This window comes from Chamaea fasciata, unplaced genomic scaffold (assembly GCF_029207755.1).
Source record: "Chamaea fasciata isolate MVZ Bird 193981 ecotype frontalis unplaced genomic scaffold, bChaFas1.0.hap1 SCAF_2, whole genome shotgun sequence".
NCBI lineage: Eukaryota > Metazoa > Chordata > Aves > Passeriformes > Sylviidae > Chamaea > Chamaea fasciata.
The window spans coordinates 51,236,128-51,260,490 of record NW_027094087.1 but is presented as its reverse complement, the minus strand read 5'-3'; the positions used below and the strand labels follow the sequence as shown (position 1 = coordinate 51,260,490).

Below are 24,363 nucleotides of genomic sequence, written 5' to 3'. Positions count from 1 at the left end.
TCTGTGTACAAAACCAAATGTGGTATCTCATTAAACTTGTTTAAGTTGATCTCTGCACACAAGCCAGAAGATTCCTTGCATTTTTCACTTTGGTGCAAACATATGAAGGTGAATACAGATAATGAAACTTTAACTTCAATGTTCTCACAGATTCCTGTCGCTAAAACCAGACTGTAACATGACATGTAACTGGAGCTACTCTTGGTAATGTTTTCCAGCTAACTAAAGGGGAAAATACTTAATTTTAGTTCTCCCACATCTAGCATTTAAAACAAAATCAATCTTATTTCATGTAAACTGAAATGTGAACAGTCTTTATCTTAATACTAAAGTTCCACAGTTCATAGAAAAGAAGAGCAAAAAGCAAAGGAGATTAAGAGCTATTCCACTTAACAGACACATTGTTTAGCTTCATTTTTCCTCCCTTTTCCAGTTTTCCTATCCACGGTAATTTCACAAAGTAAACAGCCTTAAAACATATCCCAGCTTCACCCTGGATGTATATCATCTCCCCTTTTCTATCCTTTCCATTCCTGTTTTAAACATGCAAGATTAATCATGCACAGCCAGTGCCTCAGCTTTCCCACTGCACAGCAGAAATCATCTCCCCCAAGCATAGAAAGACCTACCCAAGTTCTCCTTGGGCTTCATCAAAATTTTCTTATGCTGTCTTGTGAGAATTTATTAGAATCATGAGGCTACAGTATCACAAATGTGTTTGAAATACCATGCAGCATACAGCCAACTTGAGTTCGCTCAGCAAAAATCACAGCAATTGCTCAGTGCTCTGTGAGTAGCACTATGGGTACTTTCCCTTCACTAACCATAGAAAAATAGCAAAAAAAAAAAAAAAATCAAAGAAAAGGACTGGAAAAGGTTATGGTTCTACAGAGGTATGTCTTGCTTACAGAAAAGGTACAACTTACTCAAAGGAGGAGACATAAATACTTTTTAATGGTAAGTGAAAGTTGGGACTATCATTTCCACAAGTCAGATTTTTATAAGATTATATGTCTGATGCAAAAGCTATGACTTCTCTTACAATGGAATAAATGTTTTGGAATCGAAGAATCACCACAGTGTATGCAAAAATCTCCTCTGTTAGACTGCTGAACAATGTAAAATAGCGACTTAATTTAAACCAACCAGAAATAATAAAAAATTTTTACTTAGTTATTATTAAGCCAAAACTTCATCTGAGAAAGAAGCAGTTAATAAGCATTTTGGAACTGTATTCAAGAGTGAAATTGCAAGTTTTGGAGAAAAGAAATTTTTCTTCTGCATTCAATAGTTTCCTCAATTTCACAACTAATAAAATAATAATAATAATAAATGAACTCCATTAATATTCCTCATCAATGAAAATACTGCAGCTGCCTCGCTACTTATCTGCTGAAACTGAAATCATGCAACACATAGATGGAACTGAATGTATTTACTGAAAATAGTGCAGATTCATAGATCTGTTTGAGCACTGTCAAAATCATCAACCTTTGCAGGATGAAAGACAAACTTGGAAGCAGTCTAACTTTGGAAGATGAAAATTTTGTTCCAGTTTAACCTTTTTTTTTTTTAATTCAAGAGTATGTGTATTCAGACATGTGTGTATTTTTGTGCACAGACAGACACACATCAATCTTATTTTATTTGCCCATAGAGGCTGGCTTGTGACTAGCTGTTTTTATTCTTGGAACTGCAAAGATCTTATCTAAAACATTTTTAATGGGTGAACAGGATACACCCTCTGTACCTTTTGTGAAACTACTATTAACTTTGATGAGAGTTCTACTTACAGGGATACTGAAGCACTGGATGTTAGAACTGCAAAGCAATGTGTCATTTCAGACATAAAATGTTCTTCTAAATTCTTAAGATGGACTAAGACTTCCCCAGCCTCTAGACAATAAAATTACAGAATGCCTACTAAGACCAAATGGCTATTAATGTGGCAATAGTTAGATAAAGGTGGTTAAAAAAATTATGAATTCGAATACATTTCTTAAACAGGTACGCTTAGAGTTGAGCACACTTTCCCCAAGTCTAATCTTGTTCTTATGTACCAATGGTTCCGGAACTTGATCTGGACTTGGCTGCACCTCATTTTAAGCACTTTAGTGAGAGGTACTCACATGGAGTCTGCTTGCTCTCAGTTAGCAAGGACAAAGATAGGCCATTCCAGGCTTCCCAGCACAATGAGCATACAGGAGGACAGGTGGAATGGCTCACTTGCTGCAATCAGAAAAATCTGAGGAAGTGTGGAAGCATTCCCTTCTACTTACTGGCTACACAGGGAACTTATCTGATCTGTCTTAAACTAGATGGAAGGCATAAAATAAAATATTGTTTATTTCTTACAGCATTATCCTAAAACTTGCTTTACTGCTGCTGAAGAAGAATCCTCACATATTATTCATTCCTGTAGTCACAGCCAAACAAACAAACAAACAAACAAACAAACAAACAAATTCTAAACCCTCGGCTAGCTTGCCCTGTATTTCAGAGTGAGTTTTTCACACTTTTTGAGGTATGTATGCTCAATGAAAGACACATTCTGCATGGTTACCCATCCTAGGAATCAAATCTTAACAAATGTTTTCTAAATTCATTTCCTGTAAGCTGTGTTAGTAGCTCCCCAGGGGAAGCAGCAAAGCCAAGCTCCTAACAGGGAAAGCATTGTCTGTCTGAGGTCACGTCTGGAAAATACTCTGCTCAATGACTGCAGGCTCACTTACAGCAGACCTTTAATCTAGTAATCACTCTGAAGAGAGACTACTGCAAATTTAATGGTTCCTCTTAGAGAAATAAGAGGAAGTTTTCTAAGGGTTTTTTTGTTCAGAGCCGTGGATTTCACTGACATGAAATTACAATAATCAGAGGAGAAAAGTTAGGAGCTTTAGTCCCAGGTTTCTTGGCACAGAAATGAAAACTTTGCCTTGTCCTTGTACTTACAGAGGCATATCTCAACTACAGCACCAGTCAGTCATCAAGCAGGAAAACAAATACGCTTCTCATGTTGTTAGGAACACGTCTAACTTTGAAGGTACATTGTCAAATCTAGCACAAAAATGTTTATTTCCAAAGAGGCTTTACCTTTTAAAATTACATCCTCATAAACTGCTTTAGGGAGACATTGCAAAAGAGTAGGTTGTTCATAAAAAAAGTCCTGTTGGCAGGATATTTAGGACAAACACAAAAGAACAGACTCTTTCATGCTGACACTTTGATAAGGCTTAAAACTACAGTGAATTTCAGTGATACATGCTGCCATTGATGCACACACACACACACACGTATTTACTCTCAGGAGGAAAGAAATAACAGAAGAAAACAGACACGGCACTCTGACAATTCAGATACTGGAATCAGGAGAAGCAGTCTTCACAAATGAACTTATAGCTCATCTTTTATAGGGTTAAGACTATTTATTCCCAAAAGTTTTGCCTTCCTTCTTTCCGTGAACAGTACAAAGAAGGTTCTGATGTGAACATTATGAGTTGCCAGAGCTAGCAGAAATCTGTTGTGGTAACACAGAAGGGGCAAACCAGTGCTTTGCAAGCCTGCAATCCTGTTCTGGAAATGCTAGGGCCATGCTGAATCTAAAGTAAGGAACCCTGATGGCTGGCGCAGCTAATTAACTTGGACACAAAACCAGGCAAACATGGCCAGATTTGGCTGGAACTGATCTGGCTCATACTCAGGCAACATATACATCCCTACACAATGTCTACTTGCATTTCAGGATCAAAGCAGGCATTAAAGGACTGATCAGATGAGTCTGTAACATAACAGATTCCAATGTTACAAACATGAAGTGTGTGAGTTGTAGGTAGAGCAGTTAAGAATGAGAGTTCTATTAAATGTAAGAAGGCATGAGCATTTGCAGTTTAATAGCAGTAAAGGTTAACTTCTGAAATCTCTCTCATATATGCGTGTTAATAGCAGCAAAAGAAAACCCCAGAGAAACCATCCATTACAAAAACTTCATATTAAGACAATATCAAAGAGGACTTTAAAATCTGAAACTACATTGCACCGTTCTGCAGCTATTTACACACGCTTGAAACTATGCAAGCAACTGAGCTTGCATTTAGCACAATGAATTTAATTTGCCAAGTCATTTATTTTCACTGAATGCTGTAGAAGCAGGGGTCAAGATTACAGTCAAAGCTCAGTTCTGTAGCAGGTACTTATTGTGCAAATGCCAATAGCTTTTTATTTGATGTGGTCAAAACAGATTACTTTTCAAATTCATATGTTGCAATCTTAACAGCTTTCATCTTCTTAGCAGTGTTGTGATAACTTCTGCAATCAGAAAGCAAATTCCCCTCAGAATCAAAATTGGTAGTTGCAGCCAAATTGCCATAGACATTTATCTTAAGCAAATAATGTCTGCTTTTCTATTTGTCTCAACAGACCATTTCTGTCTATTGACTTAAAAAGGTTTTTTAAAACAATTCTGCAAACACTGTAACAAGTAATAGGATAGATTCAAATTAATGCAATCTTTACCAAACACACTTTGGTTTTGTAAGGAAATTGAAGTTTCTTTTCTAATCCACAATGGCAGCACCATACATTGATTAGATTGTCTCATCACTTAATTAATCTCATTTTATGCAACTTAACCTAGTAATTGCAGTAGAGTAACATGGTGTGAAGCAGCAACTGCTATGAACAACATTACATATTTCAACATATAACAATATTACAGATTCACATTTAATTAATTTATGATACACACTAATTTAGCATAACACTTTATGTTTTAACACACCCTTTGTGTTACACTTAAGTGTATCCATGCTTCAGTTTCTCTAGACACAGTACCATCACAAGCAGCAGGCTTGGAGTCCATATCTTAACTCTGCTACATCAATAAGCAAAACTCAAATGTGAGCAAAGTGGAATGCTAAAGGGAGCAGACTACAGCTCTAGCTGCAAAATTGAGCATGGCAGTGAGATGGCTACAGTGACACGCCATCCCTGGTCACCTGTACTTTCCTTCTTGACAGCCTGCAGTGTTCTTTGTAGCCTGGAGAACAGAGCTAATTCTGATTTTTCTTAATGTCAGGCTGCTGATCATAAATGGTGCTGTAACTGCTCAATGAGCTACAAAGTATTCCTGAACAATGGAGAATAAAGACATTTGAGTGTATGAGGACAAGCTGTAGCTCAACTCATTGAGGATCTGTGCCTTTAAAGTGAAAATGAATTTTTCAACAACTAGTTAATTATTATGTACGAGATAATAATAAGTAGTCTTAAATTGATTCCCAGCTACAAATGGCATGTTAGTAGAAAGGCTAATGTGTGCAGTTCACTCTAATAAGTGACTTTCCCTTGAAGCAATTAATTTATCTTTGTTGGTTTGCTAAGAAACATTGCAACCTTTCCAAAACACCAAATTCATATTATCAGTGAACTAACATATACATGAAAATATTTATTAGTACAGTAGTATTGTCCCACACACCTTCAGGGTATAACCTACAGATCTTGATTTCACTGAAACTATTACATGTGTTGGAGGAGTTTTTCTTATGTTCAGTCTGAGGACAGGGCCAGAAGATTTTTCCTGCTGTAAGTACATCAAGCTCCAATCACTTGCCTAAACCATTCCATAATGCAGATATTTGCCTCATTTACCAATGGAAATAAAAATATAAAGACTAACAGACAAAGAAACAGACACTGGAATTTGGGGATACACCCAAACATGATCGTATTGCCTGGAGCAACCATCTGAATTTCACATACCTTTTTCCTACTGGCTATACCTCCCACAGAGCATGAAACCAACTCAGAATCTTCTACATGCTCTCTTTTTAAAATGAATCAGATTACTATTACATAAGAGGGCTGGGAAATGGGATCGGTAACAAATTCTCAACAAACTGAGTCAGATAAATGGGAAGGCTTGGCAGTAGCATTTAAATATACCACACACAAGGTTTTTCACAAGGAGCCCAAGCTTGAAGGTGCTTACAGTCAGTGATTCACACATCAGGCGAAAAATGAGGGCTACAAACAGAAATGGTATAAAAATTAATAGCAGCATTTTAGAGATCAGGCTAGGTAGGTAAAGATACAGTATGCCGCCATTTCTGGCTGATCTGACTTTGGAATTTTGCCCTTTTACTATACAGTCACAATGCTAGTTACGCTGAGTTTGCTTAACCAGTGGAAATAATTTCTTATAGGCTTTTCTGCTCACATACAATCAGAACATACCTATCTCACCAAGGTTGTAGAAGAAAAGTATGCAAGAGATTCCTTTACTGTTGAGGATGGGACTTGGCAGAGAAGACAGAGCAGAAGTGAAAACAGAGCAACAGCCAGACTTACCAGACCACAATAACAGAGCTATAACAAAAGAAAATATGCTCCACTGTATGTTAAAACTTCTTCAATTCTGTCTCTTTGACTTTTGATCCCATTTGTGTGAGAGAGAAAAGAGTGTCCTGACAATAAAGTGAGATAGTAACTGAGCTAATCTTTTGAGGATTTAAACGTTCAAAAGGAGAATCCAAGGCATTAAAGCCCAATGGGATACAGTGGTTACAGTTTCTGTAAGGCCTTAAAAGACTATGAGCAAACCAGTAAAGGCTCTTTATGAGGAGACTCAGAGTAAGGAAGATGATTGAAGAAGCCTTAGGAAAAGTGAATACACCAAGACATCCTAATCAACTTGATTATCCAAATCTTAAACCTACAAAGCACTCATTTCGTCACTAAATTCACTCCCTGCAACCATATCCAACAATGAACAGATGATTAACTTAGAATGGTTTGCTAGGCATTCATTACTTTTCTAAATAGCATATAATAAATGCAAGATCTACAGTACAAAGACCAGTGTCATCAAAAATATGATATGCTACAGCAGGACATGAGAGAGAAAGCAGTTCAATGTACTCTTGAGTGAACTGTCATAAACCAATAATGCATTAGGCTCTGGAATGCAATACCAGTTCACATAAGAACACCACTTCATTAAACTCGTTCTAAATTTACAGAAGGTAAAATTTTTTAATCTCGTGCCTTCTGATTATCAGTTATTTTGTGTGTTTTAAATACAAAATTAATTTTTTTCTGTATTTCAACACTGTCCTCAAAATATTTCTGCAATTCACATAGGAGTGTAATAATGCATGTGTAAGAAACACATTTAAAAACATGCAGCAGTGAAGGCTGAAGAGCTTTGTGCTTTACCAGCTGCATCCCCTACTGTAAAAGAGCCATCTGAAATAGATGACAAAGCACTGCCTGGAGGTCATGTTCTGTCCTCCTCACCTATCAAAGGCAACCAGATCATAAGGTTGGACCATATATCTAGTTATTAAATAAAGATGGGATGAAACCAGCATCTCATAGTAGTTCACATACATATATACACATACACACACTTATAAAATGGGGCACGCATACATAATAAACCGTAAGCAAAAAATAAGGGTAAGAAAGCAAATCACAAATGTGCTTGGTTACTCTATAGAATATCCTACTGCAAGGTATGACATTAATTTACTTCTGTGATAGACAGCACACAGGCACTTTCCAAAATCTTTAAGGCTACCATCATAGATTGAGCATTTTTCACTCTGTTGAACTGGTGATAATAAGAAGCTATTAGTAAAGAAAACTGGGAGTATAATATGTGTCATAAGCTGGCTGTCATCCACTTTTTCCCTTGATTAGTTGCCAACCTGGCCACCTGCCACAGACTGGGGAAAGGGGAGGGTCATAGAGAGATTTTATTTAATGGGAGCACAAAAGAAGTTAAAAGCTGCAGAGAAGTGCCAGAGGCATCAGACTCACAAGCACTGTAAAAGCATAAAAGGGAGAAAGTAATCAGAGATGGACGTACACAAAAAACAGAACTAGTTCCCTATTTTAGGCATCTCCAGAGAGTGGTGATGGATAGTTGGCCAAATCATTACTCCAGTCCACAACATAACAGTAGGCATGCTCTGCCTGTAGTGTTCAGATTTTAATTAAAATTGGACAAATAGACTAGCAGATGTTAACTACCAAGATTAATCAACCACATGTTCAGTTTAAGGTCTGACAGACCTACTGGCAAAGAGAAAAAGGCACATTTGACTGCCTGCCTTGGAGGCCAATGGAAATAAGGAGATTCCAACCAGCCTTGCGAGATAAGGATGTTCCTCTGATAAACTATGTTACTAATAAAACACTTATTTACCATAAGCTGTAAATTTGGCTCAGTACACACACTGAGAGTTAGTTCATACTGCCTGCTTGCTAGAAGCCAATGCAAAATATATATTTATAGTATAACATTGCAATGCTGACTTTTCAGGCTATTGATAGTAAATATTAATATGTACTTTACTACTCCAAGGAAGCTGGGCAAGTGTTAGTGGGTGCCCATTTCCAGAACATGGTCTAAGGATTTTCAAAATTTAATTAAGTGTAAGGAAAGTGACAGCAAGTGTTTTAAAAAAATCTCCAGAACACTAAATAATTAATCTGTTCTGTTTGACCTCTAACATTCCCCTTCTACATTAGGATACCATCATCCAGTTTATTCATCTGTAAAATATTCCCAGACAGTTCTATCCTCTATCATTTGGATGGTGTATGAGTGATTGATTCTGTTGATCAGGTGTAAAGATATGGTCAGCAAATCTCCAACATAAACTGGAGTCCTTTGCTTTCCCAGCCTTGATGTAGAAATGTCAAAAAGAAGTCTGAGCAGCTTCTTGCCCATCTAATGTGAATGAAGTGGAAGAAATGTATTTAATGTACTTCCTGCTGTGAACAGCATGAGGCTTCAACAATTCCACTGAGGCAGTATGACTGTTTGTCAGCCTGGCTGTAAGGCTGTGCGCTCTCACAGCAGCACTAAATACAGTAGCATGGAATTAAAATCACATGGGGAGAGAGCCACTTACAAAAAACTTGCAGCACACAAAATAATTGCAAGTATTTTCCCCTTAGGTGCAAACTTCCAGATCTGCATTCACCACACCTCTTCTCTTCGGGTTTCCAAATGTGATTACAAACTGAGTTTTAAATTGCTCACAACAAAAAAACAAGTAAGAAAAAAAAAGAGTCTAAATTAGCACAGTAGTCAAAATACTGGGACTATGAAAAAGCAGAGCTCTGACTCAAACCTTGTTACAGCATTTTGTATCAGATTTGTGGCGTTCAACACAGTAACTTTGCTAGGGCTGGAACCAAATAACAGGCTCTTCATTCCCTGATGAATACCAACAAAAGACTTAAATCTCATTTTTTTTCTCCCTCCCTATGAAATCATTTCAGAGTCACTGCTTCAGCTTGAAAAACAGAGAGCACTTCCAAGCTGATCTAGCTTAGTTGCTAAGTGCCTGAGGATTAAGGCATTTCCATGGAAGAGTAGGGTCTGAGTATTTTTGTGAGTCTTAGACTAAATTCCAGGATTCCTCTGTCCAAGGGGAATGAAAAGTGCACATTAACCTCATTTTCCTTTTCCTAGATGCATAATATTTGCCTATTATGTAAAGTGCCTCCTTCAAATGAGCTTTATGCTGAATTCTGTGCTCTCCATGCAGTATAGGTTATGTCCTTCATGCCCAGTAGTGCTTACAACTTTGTATTTGAAAATTTAATTTCTATGGTAGGGTTTATAACTACTGTCATAAATCAATGTATTCAGATGCACAGGTGTCCCTGGTGACTGAGCTCAACAATTTAGATACTTGTTCTAGGATGGGATGTTTCCTGGGAGTACATCTCTCTTTTTGTTAACTATAGAAGAATCCTGTAATAGTCTATTTGAATCAGATGTCTGAAGTTCTAGAGGCTAACACCAAGCGATTAGTGCCACCCCAGAAGTGGATGATTTACACAGGTCTTTTTCTCTGTGCATGCTTTTCTTCCATGGTTTACAGTTAGTAACTATCACATCTGACTCAAACAAACCATGTTTTTACTTTCTAGTGCCCTAACTGTAGTGGCACGTATAACTTCAAATCCAAGATTTCCATGTGAAGTATTTTCTGCTACTTGCTTCATTAACTTAATCCTTTTCTTTTTTTCTATCTAACTTTAGTACCTATCAGGAAAAGTCCCTCCCAAATTAGGAAACATCCCAATAGCAGCACCAATTTGAAAATCACCATTCACAATATGCAACTATACCAGTGCATAAAATACTACAATATTTTTTTTTTTTCCCCAGATTTTGTTTTGGCAGCACAGCACAACTGTATAACCCCCAATTAAACTTTTCAGCTGCCTGGAATTTAGTGAATACACTGTAGTTCACTAGAGCACACCTCTTACTTTATTTATTGTCATGATTATATAGCAACTACTTTTAACATTTTACTTAGACCCTAAGGGCATTCTCTAGAAATAAAAGACTTGGATGGTAGCTGCTGAAAGTGAGTGTTTCCTAATTAACTCGCATGGAATGCCAGAGGAGATAAGGTACTGTTGCCAGTGCTGACTTGAGTGCCATAGGAAAGATCTCATGTAGTATTATTAAACTTTGACCTTTGCTTTTTCTATTGTTTGGCCTCAAGAAGTCAATGCATAATTTTAGTCCAGTCACAGTACTTGGAGACATCACTTAATGAGACACTGTGACATTTGCCCAAAGAAACTCTGTTAAGTAGAAGATGAATTTTAGCAAACAATGAGAAATATGTATCAGTAGATGTGAAGTAGAGACTGAAGTGGACCACAGAATTTAGCATTAGAGCATTACTACAGCTGATAGGCTATTATATATGTGCTAAAGCTTCTACCAACCTCTATCTCAGGCACCTTCTAAATTAAATCTTACTGTTAAAAGCAAAAGAAAATTCTTTCTTTTCACATACCACACTGGTTTAGCCTAGTAAAATTAATGTTATGCACTGCAAACAATAATAACCAATGCTGCTTAAAATCTTCTGCTTATTTATGCAGAATTTCAATCATGACTGCCAGGGTGCTAAATTGCTCACACCTTACATAAATATGTGCCTGTATATATATTTGTATGTGTGCGTGAATACATAAATAAATACACGAGGTGTAATCTATAATTTATCTACTCTGTAGTCTGTACTCTGCTTTTTATAGAAAAGGCAGTGCAACAGATACCAGACGAAATAAAACAAAGACTTTTCATGGTTTATATTTTTATGCAAACTAAAAAGAATGTGAAAGGAAATTTTACTGGTAAGTGAATTGTAGGAAAGTTTTTGCATGTGCTAGAATTCTTTGTGGGAGTTCTTTCACTGATACAGAAAGCTAAAAAGGAGCTCTGTCACATAATTCCAAATACCACATATGCAACATATTGGGTGTAAAAAGAAAAGTGAATGTTTGCAAAAAAGTGTTCCAAACCTGTCCTTCAAAGACCCCTTATCTTTCAATACCCCAAATATTCTTTACTCCTACTAAAAACGTAGATATTTCAGTTGCTGCATAATGAATATATTGTATTATAATTTCCCAAACCTTTCCACAGCTTTTTTAATAAATTCCATAAGATTATTCTTTGTTAAATTAATTTGTGTAGAAAAGTTTGTAGCTCTGAGGCAGGTTGTGCTCATAAATGCAGAAACCTAAAACTGAACAGTGATACACAAACTAAATCACTTGTCCTGCTTTCTAATGGCAGTGTGAAAGGAGATTTCTCACTAACTTCCCTAATATTTTGTGTGAGTTTCATACACAGTTTTTTTGTGTTTTCTACTTTGTTGTGACTGGGAGTCAGAGATTCCCACTGAAGCTGGATGGTCCAATTTCAGCTCATCTCTGATATTAACAAATGTCTTAGAGAATCATTCTCTCCATCCCAAACTCTCCATATATATTTTAAGCAGTCAGAACACCTTCAATTTTTGGATAATCAGCTTCTCCATGAAAACATATTTTTAATAGCTACTCTCTAAATATTCTATACTCTGCTATGTGCAAACTTCGAAGTTCATGAATTCATCAAAATTATTCATACAGATCAAACTGTTGTAGAAGCTCCTAAATGAATAAACTTGTGTTTGCTGTAATAGCAGAGTCAGATAAAAATACCTATTTTGGCTTGCATTCGATATATGATCTCTTACTTTACAAGATACGTTTTTTCAACTTCTTGTAGTCATTAATGCTATTTGATTACCCAAATGCTCCACAGAGAAAACAAAGTCACCCCTGTCACAGGACCACAGGTGAGAAATTTCAGGCAGACTGAGTATTTATGAGGCAATTAGATGGGTGTGGACTTCCTGCCTTAAAGAGCTGCCTTTTGTATCCTTACTTAGAGAGAAATCACTGTGCTAATAATAACGGTCTGTTTTGGCATCAGACTTACAAAGAGTACCATACTATCTAATTCCTCCCCTTAGCCTTTAGGAAGTATAATGGTGTCACAATAGAAGGTTTATGGCCTTGCAGAGAGGACTAAGACAGCTTATCAGAAGTCCTATCACAGAATTTACAGTTGAGATGTCAGTCTCCAAACACCACATATAAATGAGGGCAATTGTACCAGGAATCCTTCATTCTACTTCTAGAAAAAGAGCTGTCACACCAATGCTGAAGCATTAAAGGAGTGGCTGAGGCAGCAATAATACATGTATTTTTGAAAGCAGTTGGTGATACAGTGTGCTGATTCTACTCTGCCTGAGTCACACCCCTTTTTCTAATCACCACCAGAAGTGCCCCTTTAAAAACAATACCTTAAAGCTATTAACCAGTTGAACACATGACATAATTCAGTCAGTGTTTCCTTACTGAGGCAATTTCTAAAGCAACATTACTCTTATTTGAATATTTGCTTTATTAAAAGACCAAGAGAGCACAAATGGACACTTCCATGCAGAAATTCAAATGCAGCATCAAATCAGAAGAAGTATAGCTTGCCTCTTGGGAGCTGCTAGATGGTTTCTGCCCCATCAGGGCCTCCAGTAGGGCTCTCTGCAGCATGACTGAATGGGCCCAAAGGCTTTGTGGACACAGCCTCAGAATCACAGAAACAAGGCTGCCCACGGCAAGATGACATCTTGGATTGTGTCTGTTAACGTGACAGAAGAGAAAGTGCAGCTCCTTGCTCTGAATCACTGCTCATGTGATTTTCTCAAACAATAAAATAGCAATGCTAAATACTTTCAAAAACCCCCATGGCTTTCCAATAGTATTTTCTAATCTCAAGAGGGAAGCAGCATGTGTTTTAACCAGCAGGAAGAAAAACAAAACCCATTTCCTACATGCTGATTTTAAATGTGATGTTATTTGAAGTTTCTGTCCTACATTGGGAGTATCACTTCATTTACGTGATATCTTACCATCATCCTTGTCAGGTACAATGGTAATGCGAGTGCTTGGGAATTCTGCACCAATTCTTCCACCCATGGGCATGCTCAGCAAAACATCAAAGGTCTCAGCCTCTTCATACAAGGAATCATCTATGATGACAATTCGACACATTTTTTCTCGTTCGTCTTTGTCAAAACGTAGAACGCTGTTGTGATCCTCTGGCCTGGAGATGTAGTCAGAGTAGGAAAGTACAGAGGTTGGAGCAGTGCCAGATGCTGTTCCTGTGACATAAAAGGATAACAGTCACTATACATACCATGGTTAGGATGATCTCCTCACAGAGATGGAATTTTATTTTCATTATCTTTTAAATTCTGTTTACTTTTTGGTGATAAGATGGGCTGTGGATAAGGTCAGACGTCCACAGACCCACTTCTGAGGTCTGTACTACTTCTGTATAGGAAAAAATGGAAGAGCATGGTTCTTCAAATCATTTGCACCTTTTCAGTCAGAAGGAATATTGTCTATCACAAGAGACACAGACTAACAAAATAGCCCCTGTGAGGATTACCAGTTAACTACCTTGGTATATTTTACCCATATTGAAGATACCAGTCGACTGGAACAGAGAGAATTTCCTGAAAACAAATTATTTGGATTCCAGATCAGTTTGCACAAAATATTGCTGCAGCTCCCCAGATAAAAAATAGTAATAAAACCACAGGTGTAGAAACCCCATGCCCTGCACATGTATTATTAGTAAGAGAGTGAAAGTCAGAGGAAGGACAAGTATGACAATTAAACAATATTATTTAGTATAATTTTTTTCAAGATGCAAACAAGTGAAGGATAGCCAAGGCAATCACTGAAGTGCTTTCAGTTCCCATCACTTTCAGATATATAGGGCTGCACATAAAAACTGTGCAGAAACGTAAAGAACATAGATCTTCTTCACCTCTCCATGATGATTTTTAAACTGCATTCAGTAACACCCTTAGACAGATTGCAGAGATCAATACATTTCCAGTTGAGACTGAAGATATTTAGACGAAAAATTAATTAACAGAGTTATAAACAATTTTGTTATAAAATAGATGGAATAAATATTTTAAAATTTATGTCTCTTTTCCACTCTTGCCATTTTTTAATACTGTAGTAGATTTTACTACCTTGTTGTGTGTAGCAGATGACCATCAGTTCCTGACTCACATCTCCACTTCTTCTGACTGGAATAAAGAACTCACCGACATCTTCTTCAATAGTATAGGTGGACTGAGGAATAAAGACTGTTGATTCTGCAAAGAAAAGAACCTCATAAAGTCACCTGTACATTAGCTAAGAGCATTTTTGAATATTCTAAAGTGAAACAAAAAACTTGCATTTATTGACAATGCCAAGTAAAACTTGGAGGGTGAGAGAAGTAGAGTTTCTTAGTGTTTCAGAAATGGAAAAGAAAATCAGATCCTTAGGTCTGAATTCACAAGTCCTTATTAAGTGGTCTCTAATGTGACTGATTTGTTTATCTAGGGTTAATGGTGCAAGACAGTGTTTGGAGAATTTGTCCACAAAGTCTATCTTTTTATTATTTCCATGGTAGGTAATTATTAACTGTTAACTACAGAAGTATCAATAGCATAGCTCACACACAGGCTGTGGTTCACCAAGGCCATTTAACTTACTGCATCAAGATAACCAGGAAAATCATTTGGCATGGAGGAGCAAGGTTGAGCTCTTGACACCTTACTCTGACTTGGACATTTGATTTGAGTTAGTTGCATGTCTACACTCCTTTTTATCTAAAAAGAGACCCAGTCCATATAACCAGTGAAGTCTGAGGAGCAATCTCACCCTAAAATGTATCATACAAAAGGATATCAGATCACTTTTCAGGGAAAAAATCCACTAAGATGCATTCTGAACTCCTTCATTATTTTATGCTCATATAATCAGATTGCTGGGTTTTATGCTGTTACTGAGATTCAGGATCAATTTTGTTCTTTTTCTGTCAAAAACTCAAAAACAAAACATGGCTACACACAAAAATTATAAAGCACCTTTACAGTTTTGTTAGTGTCACTGCAACCCAAAGAGAATATAATTCTGTATAATATCAAATTAAGTGATATCAGCTGACTGCACAAAGCAAATTTTTCATCATTTCAGGGTACTTTGGCAAGCAGTGTTCTGAAAATTGTCAGGTGATTCTTTGAAAACATGTTCCAGGTTTTATTTCTTCAACTACTAGTAGCATGACTTAAGGTCAAAAGCCTGCCTTAAAAATGCTGTAATTCAGGTTTGATAAGATCTAGACTACTCACTATTCTGGCAAGACAAAAATTCAACGTGAAAAATAACAAATCCCTACTTTTTTGTTTAAAAGTAAAGCAAAAGACAGCACAAAAAAAAAAAAAATCCCATTTAGTTCATTTTATTCTCCCTTTAGAATTTAGGTGAGAAAATAAAAACCTCTAACCTTCCAAAGCATGCAGGAATCTGATTTATTCAGTTTCCTCTCTCTCTCTCATAATTATTCAAGTAGGAGTAAAATGGCACTAAAAAAGTTTAACAGACCTTATGAACAACATAAAAGCTTGGAGGAGAACAAGCTACACCTTCACAACTAGTATAAAAACCCACATCCCTATGCAATCTGTATTTTGAATAAAACATTAACTAATGTCCCATACCCCAAGAGGCTGGGGTATGAACCGAACAAACTCACAGTTTTGATTCTAAAGCTATGTGCAGAATAAAACTTTGGATGGTTCCTATTCAGTGAACTTGCTAAACCCTGAGCTTCAAAAGACTGTTAGGAAACACAGTCCTTCCCCTCAAAGTTTTCTCTCTAGTTTTCTTCTAGGAATTCCTTGATTTGCAGCTGTGCATTTGATTTTGCCGTCTGCAACTTCACTTAATGAATAATTAATACAAATTCTCTGGGACTGTAAAAATTTTATCTTAATGCAAGAAATATAATATACTGTTGTTGGCATAAAGAAGACTCAGCCAATTACCTTTAACTGTGCTATCTTACTGATCATAGAAAAGATAAAGAGATTTAACAGACTTTCAAGTTATTGCTGTGTCTCATACATGCTGCGTTTCAAGCTAAGCACTATTTTTCTCAGTGATTAAAAATGGATGTGAGATAAGCTCTGGTTTAACTTGCATTTGTAACTAGGAGCTAAGACACCTCTGATAATTTCCATGCTCAGCACTCTTCAAATGTTAATTAGAGAAGACTATATAATTCAAGTTGTTATGGTGTCCAGTACTTAAGAGTTTTCTTAAGGACAGTTCTGTGTGACTACAGCCCACGGGTTCAAGTGTGTGCATACAGCTGAAAAGATGCAAAGCAACCAAAGCATGCTCTACTGACTTTTTTTTTTTTTTTAATCAGCTTATTTCTTAATTTATATTTAACCATAATTTTATTTGTTCTTGACACAGCATGTGCTACACTTGGTCTAATGAATTTTACCATTACTGAGCTTCCCAGGTTGATATCAAGGCCTAAGTGATAGAAATAGTTCGCTCCAAGACCAAACTTGTGATCAACCAGTCCAGACTTTCCTGTCCCACTCTCTCCCACATGAATGACCATGGCACAGTAAATCAAGTCAGCCTCAAGCCAACCCTTCAGACATATTCAGTCTGCAAACACATTTAATGGAAAACCTGTTATACCTAAAATGAAAACAAATAAACAAAGCCCCTAGAAATAACATATCATAAAAACATGCAGGTATTTCATAAAAACATGCTACCTGAGTAAGCCCCTCATCAAGCACTTGAAGTGATAGAGGACAAACGGCTACCTGATGCCCAAGTCTGTCTTCAGGAATATTTTGAGGACAGCCAACCTTTAGTATCCACTGTTAGCCACAGCATTTGCCCTCCAGTTTATCTTTTGGTATATGCACGCATTGGCAGTAGAGCTCTGGAAAAGTTCTTACCATCTCCTGGATCAATAATTTCCACTGTGGATGCAGCAGGAAATTCCAGAATTGCCATGACGGGCTCAGAAAGAACAATTTGAAAGGACTCAGAGTGTTCATGTTCACCATCACTCAAAATCCGTACTCGCCATGTAGCTAAGGTTTGACCAGGGTTAAACTGCACTTGCTTCTGAGCTTTTCCTCTGAAGTCTTTATCTTTCTTGGCAGTACCATCTTTGGTGCTAATACCTGTTAAAATCACAAATTCAGGTCATTATAAACATCACTGGAAATTTTTCTCCCATTGTGTCATCTTTAAAAGACGTAGAAAAATATACTTTTCACAACCTGAGAATATTCAAACTAAATCCATTACTCCTGATCAATTTTATGTTGGGTATCACACATAGAAGTGGAAAAACTCTACATTCTCTGAAGTTACATCAAGTTTCCATTTCCCCATAATTCAATTATGGATGACCAAAAAGGACAATAGACTTTTCTCTCTCCTTTTAGCCCTCTGCGTTCTCTTCTTTTCTAGAACATCTAAATAGCATCCTGCCTGAAACCCTAGAAAATATTTATTCCTCATAGAAAAAATGAAAACACCTCCGGAAAGTTCAGACTCTAAAAGGAAAGCTAAGGAAAACACAAAGACACAAAGGAAAATATACTGAGTAAAAATGAAAGAAGATGCAAATCCTGAACCATTGCCCTCATTGCCATTGCAATAAGAATTTTTAAAAACTATTCTCCTCTTATTTCAGTGTTTGCATAATGACAAATATCAGGTTAAAGTGAAGCTGAAGCTGCAAGTCCGTGGGAAAAAATTCAGACAACTCAATCCAGAGAAATGGCACAGGCCTTCCAGGCTCAGATTCAGATTGCTCTGAAACAGGTTTTCAGAGGCATTTCCCTCCCAGTTTAAGGCTTTCTAAAAGACCCTCATGGAAATTAGCGGAATTTCAGAACTGTCTCCAACTCATGTCTTTGACCTTGTTTAAATCCCACAGTACAATGAAATCTTAAAGGCTTTTCTCAGGTTTTCAGAAAAAAAACCTTAAATTCTTCCTTCTCTGATTGTTTTTTCCAGCTGCATTATTTAATGTATTGAAACAAATGACCTTTCTCTACAATCCTTGTCATACTTCAGACTTGTCCTTCATCCTAAGTCATAGCCAATTTTATACAACCTATAAACCTTCAGCCACTTTGGCACTGCATACAGACCAAAAAGGCCAGTAAGCATCTTGACCAATGTGTTTTATGCTCTTTCCAATTCTGTAATTCCATTTGCAGGATTAAGGTAGATGGAAGCAAGTTACCCAAACTGGTTTTGCTGATTTTTCAGTCAGCTCACTACTGAAACTGACCTTGAATCTAGAGGTAGAAAATGCTATGAACACTCTATCTGAAGGATCAGAAATCACATCAGTATCTGTTATTCAGTACCAGTAATTAATTTAAACCACACATCCTTAACTATGTATTTATCTCTTCCATTCTTTTTCTTTCTTTAAAAGAAATGTATTAACAAAGTTGGTTCACTGTTCAAAACAGAACCTTTTAAGTAAGATCCTGTTGGTTAAGGTCTATACCCCCTAAATCTCATGCCAAAACAGGTGTACCTACTGCATCTCATTACCTGAAACTCAGATTTTTAATCAGAAAAAGCCCTAAACAGAAACTTGCCAGGTAAATGCTTACATATGTCTGCAAAAACAGCTTTAAATTGAGTTTTCTCTAAGCAGCGTAAGCTCACCGTAGGTTTAGATAGGAAATTGTACAAAGATAATGTTCCCTGGCGCAAATGCATCAGAGGAGGAAACAGATCCAGAAGCTAGAAACAGGTGTGAGGTTGCAGAATGTGATAACACAACCTTTTTTTTCACCCTCCCCAGACACTGCAAACAGTTTTCAACACCTTCTGTATCAGCCTCAGTTGACTGCCAACATTTTGTGAAGAAAATGAGCCTAATCTTGTAGCTGCTGGTCAGAGCAGCTTACAACAGCCTTCCTGGAAAATGATATATGTTTATTGTATGTATTATGTATGTTTATTGTTGTCTTTTCAATTGCTGCAACTGCATTTTTTCATTATAGGGAAAAGAAGATCTGGACAGGAAATGTATTCTGTGAAACAAATAAACAGTGGTATCAATCAAATCAAAGAAAGAAGGACCGTGTCTTGGGTTGTTTATTCAAAAATTATTGCAGAAGACAAAAAAACCCAACAAAAAAGGGAAAATGCCATTATTTAGCTAAAGAAATCACATACGTAGCATATAAAAGGTGGGCAGTGATTTATAGAAGTAACTGATAAGGTTAGAGTTGAACTTACTTATAAAAGAGGTTTCTCCCAGGTAACCTCTCCGTTTAAGAACAACATCAAGATACTTGGAGTCTTCATTTACCAAGTAATACTCCTTTTCTAAGGAGATCCATGCCCAGTTTAGGCGAAAATGTTGATTCTTCAGCTTATTGCCTCCTGGAAAACAAAGATATAATTATAACTTTTCTTTTTTGTTAAAGATTACTTTGTCTTTTGAGGTTAATGAAAAAGGTTATCCTGGGTAAGATATGTATCTATCTGGATATCACAATCCAAAGGTTTTAAAGATTTAAAACTAAGAAATTACAAGAACTCAACCATAACACATTTGCCACACATAGGAGAAAAGTTTTTCTTACATGCATAGAAACATAGTACACTAATTTTCTTATTTCTCAAGAGAAAAAGATCAAGAATTAATAAAAATGTATTTGGGATGCATTCTGTATGTCATTCTAATGGATGAGCTTTTTATTGCTCTAGAATCCTGTAAATTCTATAGCAATAATAAAATAAGCTGCTCAGCTCAGGGATGGCAAATGCTCACTTGGCATTTGTCTTCTGGGAATGCTGGCCTGTGTGGGAGACTGTAGTCTGATTTCCTTCCCACAAGGTGCTGCTACAGAACAAGGTTTTCTCAGGTAACAACTATCTTACATGTGCAAGAAATTTCCTTTAGAAATTAACACTTCTGTACCCAAGCTGATGAGAAAAGTAATTCCTCTGAACTACAGAGAGGCATATCTAAGCATTTAAATTAATTCATGGCTTAATTACTGGAGGAAGAGATGAAGGTTGCTTTACCCCTTCCAGTTTCTTCCACTCTTGAATAATGAGGCAGCCACTCCATATGCTTTCACTCTGCTTCAAAGATAAGCCTCTATGTTTCTTTATTGACCTGCCTACTAGAAAAAAGCCAGGAACTATAGCTATGCAATCTCACACAGATGCAAAGGTACTGTGCAAATGAAAGGAGGGAAATAGTTACTGGGGTATCTCCCTGCACTCCTCGCCCTGCTCCTTTCTGCTCTTGTGATCTCTATTGTTGCTGACAAAGGGGAAGGCTGCAAACACACATATCAAAAACTAATGAGCACCACAGAGAACCAGCAGCTATAGTGTTACAGCAGTAACTATAACAGCACTTATATCAGGTTAGCTGCATGTTATGTCTTCTGTTTCTGGGGACAAATGTAACAGAATACGTCTTGTTTTCTAACCCAGTGAGAAAAGCCATTTGTGTGCCACCTTGAACACACTGCCCAACCTGACCATAATTTAAAAAGAATGATAAAAGGTAAAGGAAAATTTTCTAGCAGAGTTTGCATCCTTATAGACAAAAGATAATCTAACCAGAGGATAGAAAGCAAAAGAAAATCTGGCATAATTCATTCTCTTATCCAAAGAAGTCAAGGTTAAAAGTGCTGTGGACAAAGGCACACAATCTACATCTTACATACAGGTCTATTATGACCTTACACCTCTTATTCACTCAGGTGAATGAAATTTAGGAAGAAAAGAAACACAAGAAAGGCAATAAAAAGATTTAGTATTGTCTTCATTCCACCTATGTCTTGCTTTCAGCTGTTTCTTTCTATTTACTTTCCATAGAATAAAAAAAACCCCCAACAACCAAACAAAAAAGTATATTTTTAGGGGGGTTACAGCAAGCCTCTATTTTTACAGACCTACTTCTGTCCCTAAAATATATAATCTTCACCTTTTAGAATGTGCAATACCAAACCCATCAGCTTTACAATTTTAAGAAAAGAATATATGTATTTCAAACTTCTGTGTCTTCGCTTTGTGATTTTTTTTCATGTTCAGAAATGTTTTCTAATTTATACAAGCCATTTAACAGTCCACTGTCCCATAGAATAAAACCTCTGTTCTTAATATTAGCTACTACTACTACTACTATTATTATTATTAATACAGACCTCTAACAAAACAAAGCAAGAAGCATATGACAGACCTTATCTAACTTCAGGTATTTATTTTGGGGCTAGAAATCCTAAACTATCTTTACATCCAAATCCAGGAAAGAGGCATTTTGTAAACCTATGACTTAATCTAGGCATTTATTTTTGAATGAGATTAGCTTTGCCTCGATATATGCAAAAAAAATGTGTGTTTTTCCTCAGCAGCTTTTAAAAACTCCTGTTGTGACCCTTTACATTGCAGACACTTTTATTACAGCCATCTAATGCTGGGTAAAATGAATTCCCTCCTGCCTAATGTGGATGAAACTGCTACAACACAGTAGATGAGCCAAGCACTCAAGCACTCAAGCACAAAGCCTGTGAAGAATATTAAGAGTATAGCCTTAGGAAATTATAAAATGTAAGAAATAAAACAGCACACGCCACTTTAATTTGGTTCATTATTAAAATAAGTATCTGCCCTACAATAATATTTCTATCAGTAGATGGATTGAGGACTGCTCACAAGCACTGCCCTTGGGCACAGCCAGACATTCAGCTGCTGGGCAAATCATTAAGCTACTCCACCCCAGAGACAGTTTTGCTTTTATTCCTCTCCCAGACAAGTGCTGGCAGTACAAATACATCAGAAGTCCAGAGAGGGAAGCCATTACGCATAAAACTACACAAAATGAAGGAGGGCAGTGTTAAAAAAAAAAGTTAAATCCAAAGGAACTTTGCGTCAATGAGACATGGCTGGCAAGATGCTGCTAAAGTGAGGCATGAAAACTTGTTTCCTGAATTTTGCCAGAGTTCAGAGTGCATTAGTGCTGAATCAGAAGATGGCAGACAGGAGGTGGTGCAGTGAGATGGCAATGAGAAATGAGATGGCAGGAGTTGTGAGACACATTCAGAAATTTTGTAAGGAACTGGAGGTAAGGATCTAGAGTAAGATGAGTCACAAGGTGACTTTATGACAGAGGCTTTTGAGGACAAAACCCCCTGAAAAGGTTTGCCTGTATATGACAAGCCAAAGACAGATAAAAGCTGGAATTGGTCTTTACAGAAATCCTGTCAGCAAATTGTTTGCCTGTCAGAAAACAGTGTATTATTTTTGCATAGGTCATCAAACAAGAAATTCCTAAAAAGATCAAGTCATCTGGAAAAAAAAGTTTCAGTTACACAATATGAATAAAAGAGGAATGGGAGGAAAACTTTGTCAGTCAACTGCTTGAAGGAAAAATATTTAAATTAATATTCCCATTCAAATATTCATCTTTCCAGCCATGATGCTCAGATATCTCAAATTTATAAATTCTCCATGAAAAAATACAGATTAGATTGTCAGAATTTTCTATCATGGTGCAAAGAGCTCAGAGAAGGAAAGAATCACATCCAGTTTTCTCCATAGATCACAGAGCTAGGAAAAGACAGTATAAAAAATAATTCTTACATTAAATTGTGTACCTTGAGCAGTGTTGACCTGAGGGGCCATAAAAAATATCCATTCTGTAAGGAAAGTTTGAGTGTAGTTTGGCTGTCCCTAGGAGCTACCCCAGATCCTAATTCATAAATAAAAGCATGTAACTGCACCTCAGTATTCGCTTATTGACACAGCAGAAATTGATGCATCTTGATGTATATACTGACCTCCCTGCTGAGAAGCCATGGCATTAATCAGAGATAAATCAGCAAAAGAGTGCCTACCCTGCATGACCACAGCCACATTGTGTGCACAAGATATGTCTGTACAAACACAGCTATCTGGGACCTGTAGAGCTCCAAGGTACAACGTATCTGCTCTCTTTAGTCACTAGCTAAGGTTGCTTAATGAGGGGAGAAAACAACCTATAAATTCCTCCAGGACAAAGTACACTTTTGAAAACCAAGAAAGAGTGGAAAAAATAACCAGTAATAAAGCACTAAGAAAACATAATATCTCCAAAACTTTTACTACTGGTCTTTTCTCCTTTTTCTTCTTATTTTGCTTTCTAAACAGACTGCAAAAGGATGTTAATAAGGAGAATCAAAACAACTGTGACATATCAGCAGTCTGCCTACAGTTCAGGAATCACTGTACAGCAGTGCAATACTGGGTGACTTGTCTGGATGTCCACATGTCTCCTGCACTCCTTCTTCCTTGGTTCTAAATATTTGACTTTATCTGGTGCCTCATTCAGACAAGGTTAGTTAAGCTGGCACTACCCTACCCTTCTCTTTGTAGTAGGGACATGAAGCATCTGAAAACAGGAACTCATTTCTGAACTTGATTTCAAAAATACAGAGAGAGGGAAGAACAGGGAATTGTCCATTTTGAAACATCTGTTCCATTTTTAATCTTTGATTAGCCTCTTTTGTGTCAAGTCAGTTAATATACACCAGGATAAAGTTACATCAACAGGTTTATCAGCAGCAAAATCTGATGTGAAATGCAGAAATTTTAGTCCCCAGCATCATGATTCCCCATTTAGCCACGAAGCTTCCTGTGAACCTCAGCACTTTCAACTTCTCCACACTATTTTGCTAGTCATTCATGGAAAGTATAAACCTATTTTTACCTGTCTACAGGAGAAACATATAAATCCTAGGTGATTCTGCTAGCCAGAATAAATATATAGATGTTATATGCCCAGCTCGAAGCACATAGTTTCAGCAACTCTGATTTGCCATACTGTGTAGTGGTCCCAGCACCTTTTAGCTTCAGGTTAAAAAGGCAAAGGTCTCAAGTAAATTCAAGTATTTTTTTCTGCCAAACTTTTACCCCCACTCTTTCCCCACCGCCACTGCCCCCAGCAATAAAGTAGACAAGAAATGTTCTGCTCTCAGTGCATTGGGGCAGCACATTATTGGACTAGATGACCTGAAAATGTTCGTTCCAACCCACACTAATCCATGATTTTATTATCAAATGCTA

General features: G+C 36.9%; 1 protein-coding gene across 1 annotated transcript in view; it reads right to left on the bottom strand.

Moving 5' to 3' along the window:
• FREM2 (FRAS1 related extracellular matrix 2) overlaps positions 1–24,363 on the bottom strand; it is a 123,263-nt gene that overhangs the window by 39,848 nt on the left and 59,052 nt on the right. The window contains exons 3-6 of the mRNA XM_066176052.1: positions 19,537–19,683; positions 17,214–17,444; positions 14,427–14,552; positions 13,287–13,538 (exon numbers count right to left, since the gene is read on the bottom strand). Coding sequence (XP_066032149.1) covers positions 13,287–13,538; positions 14,427–14,552; positions 17,214–17,444; positions 19,537–19,683 — 756 coding nt within the window. The remainder of the gene's footprint in view (positions 1–13,286; positions 13,539–14,426; positions 14,553–17,213; positions 17,445–19,536; positions 19,684–24,363) is intronic.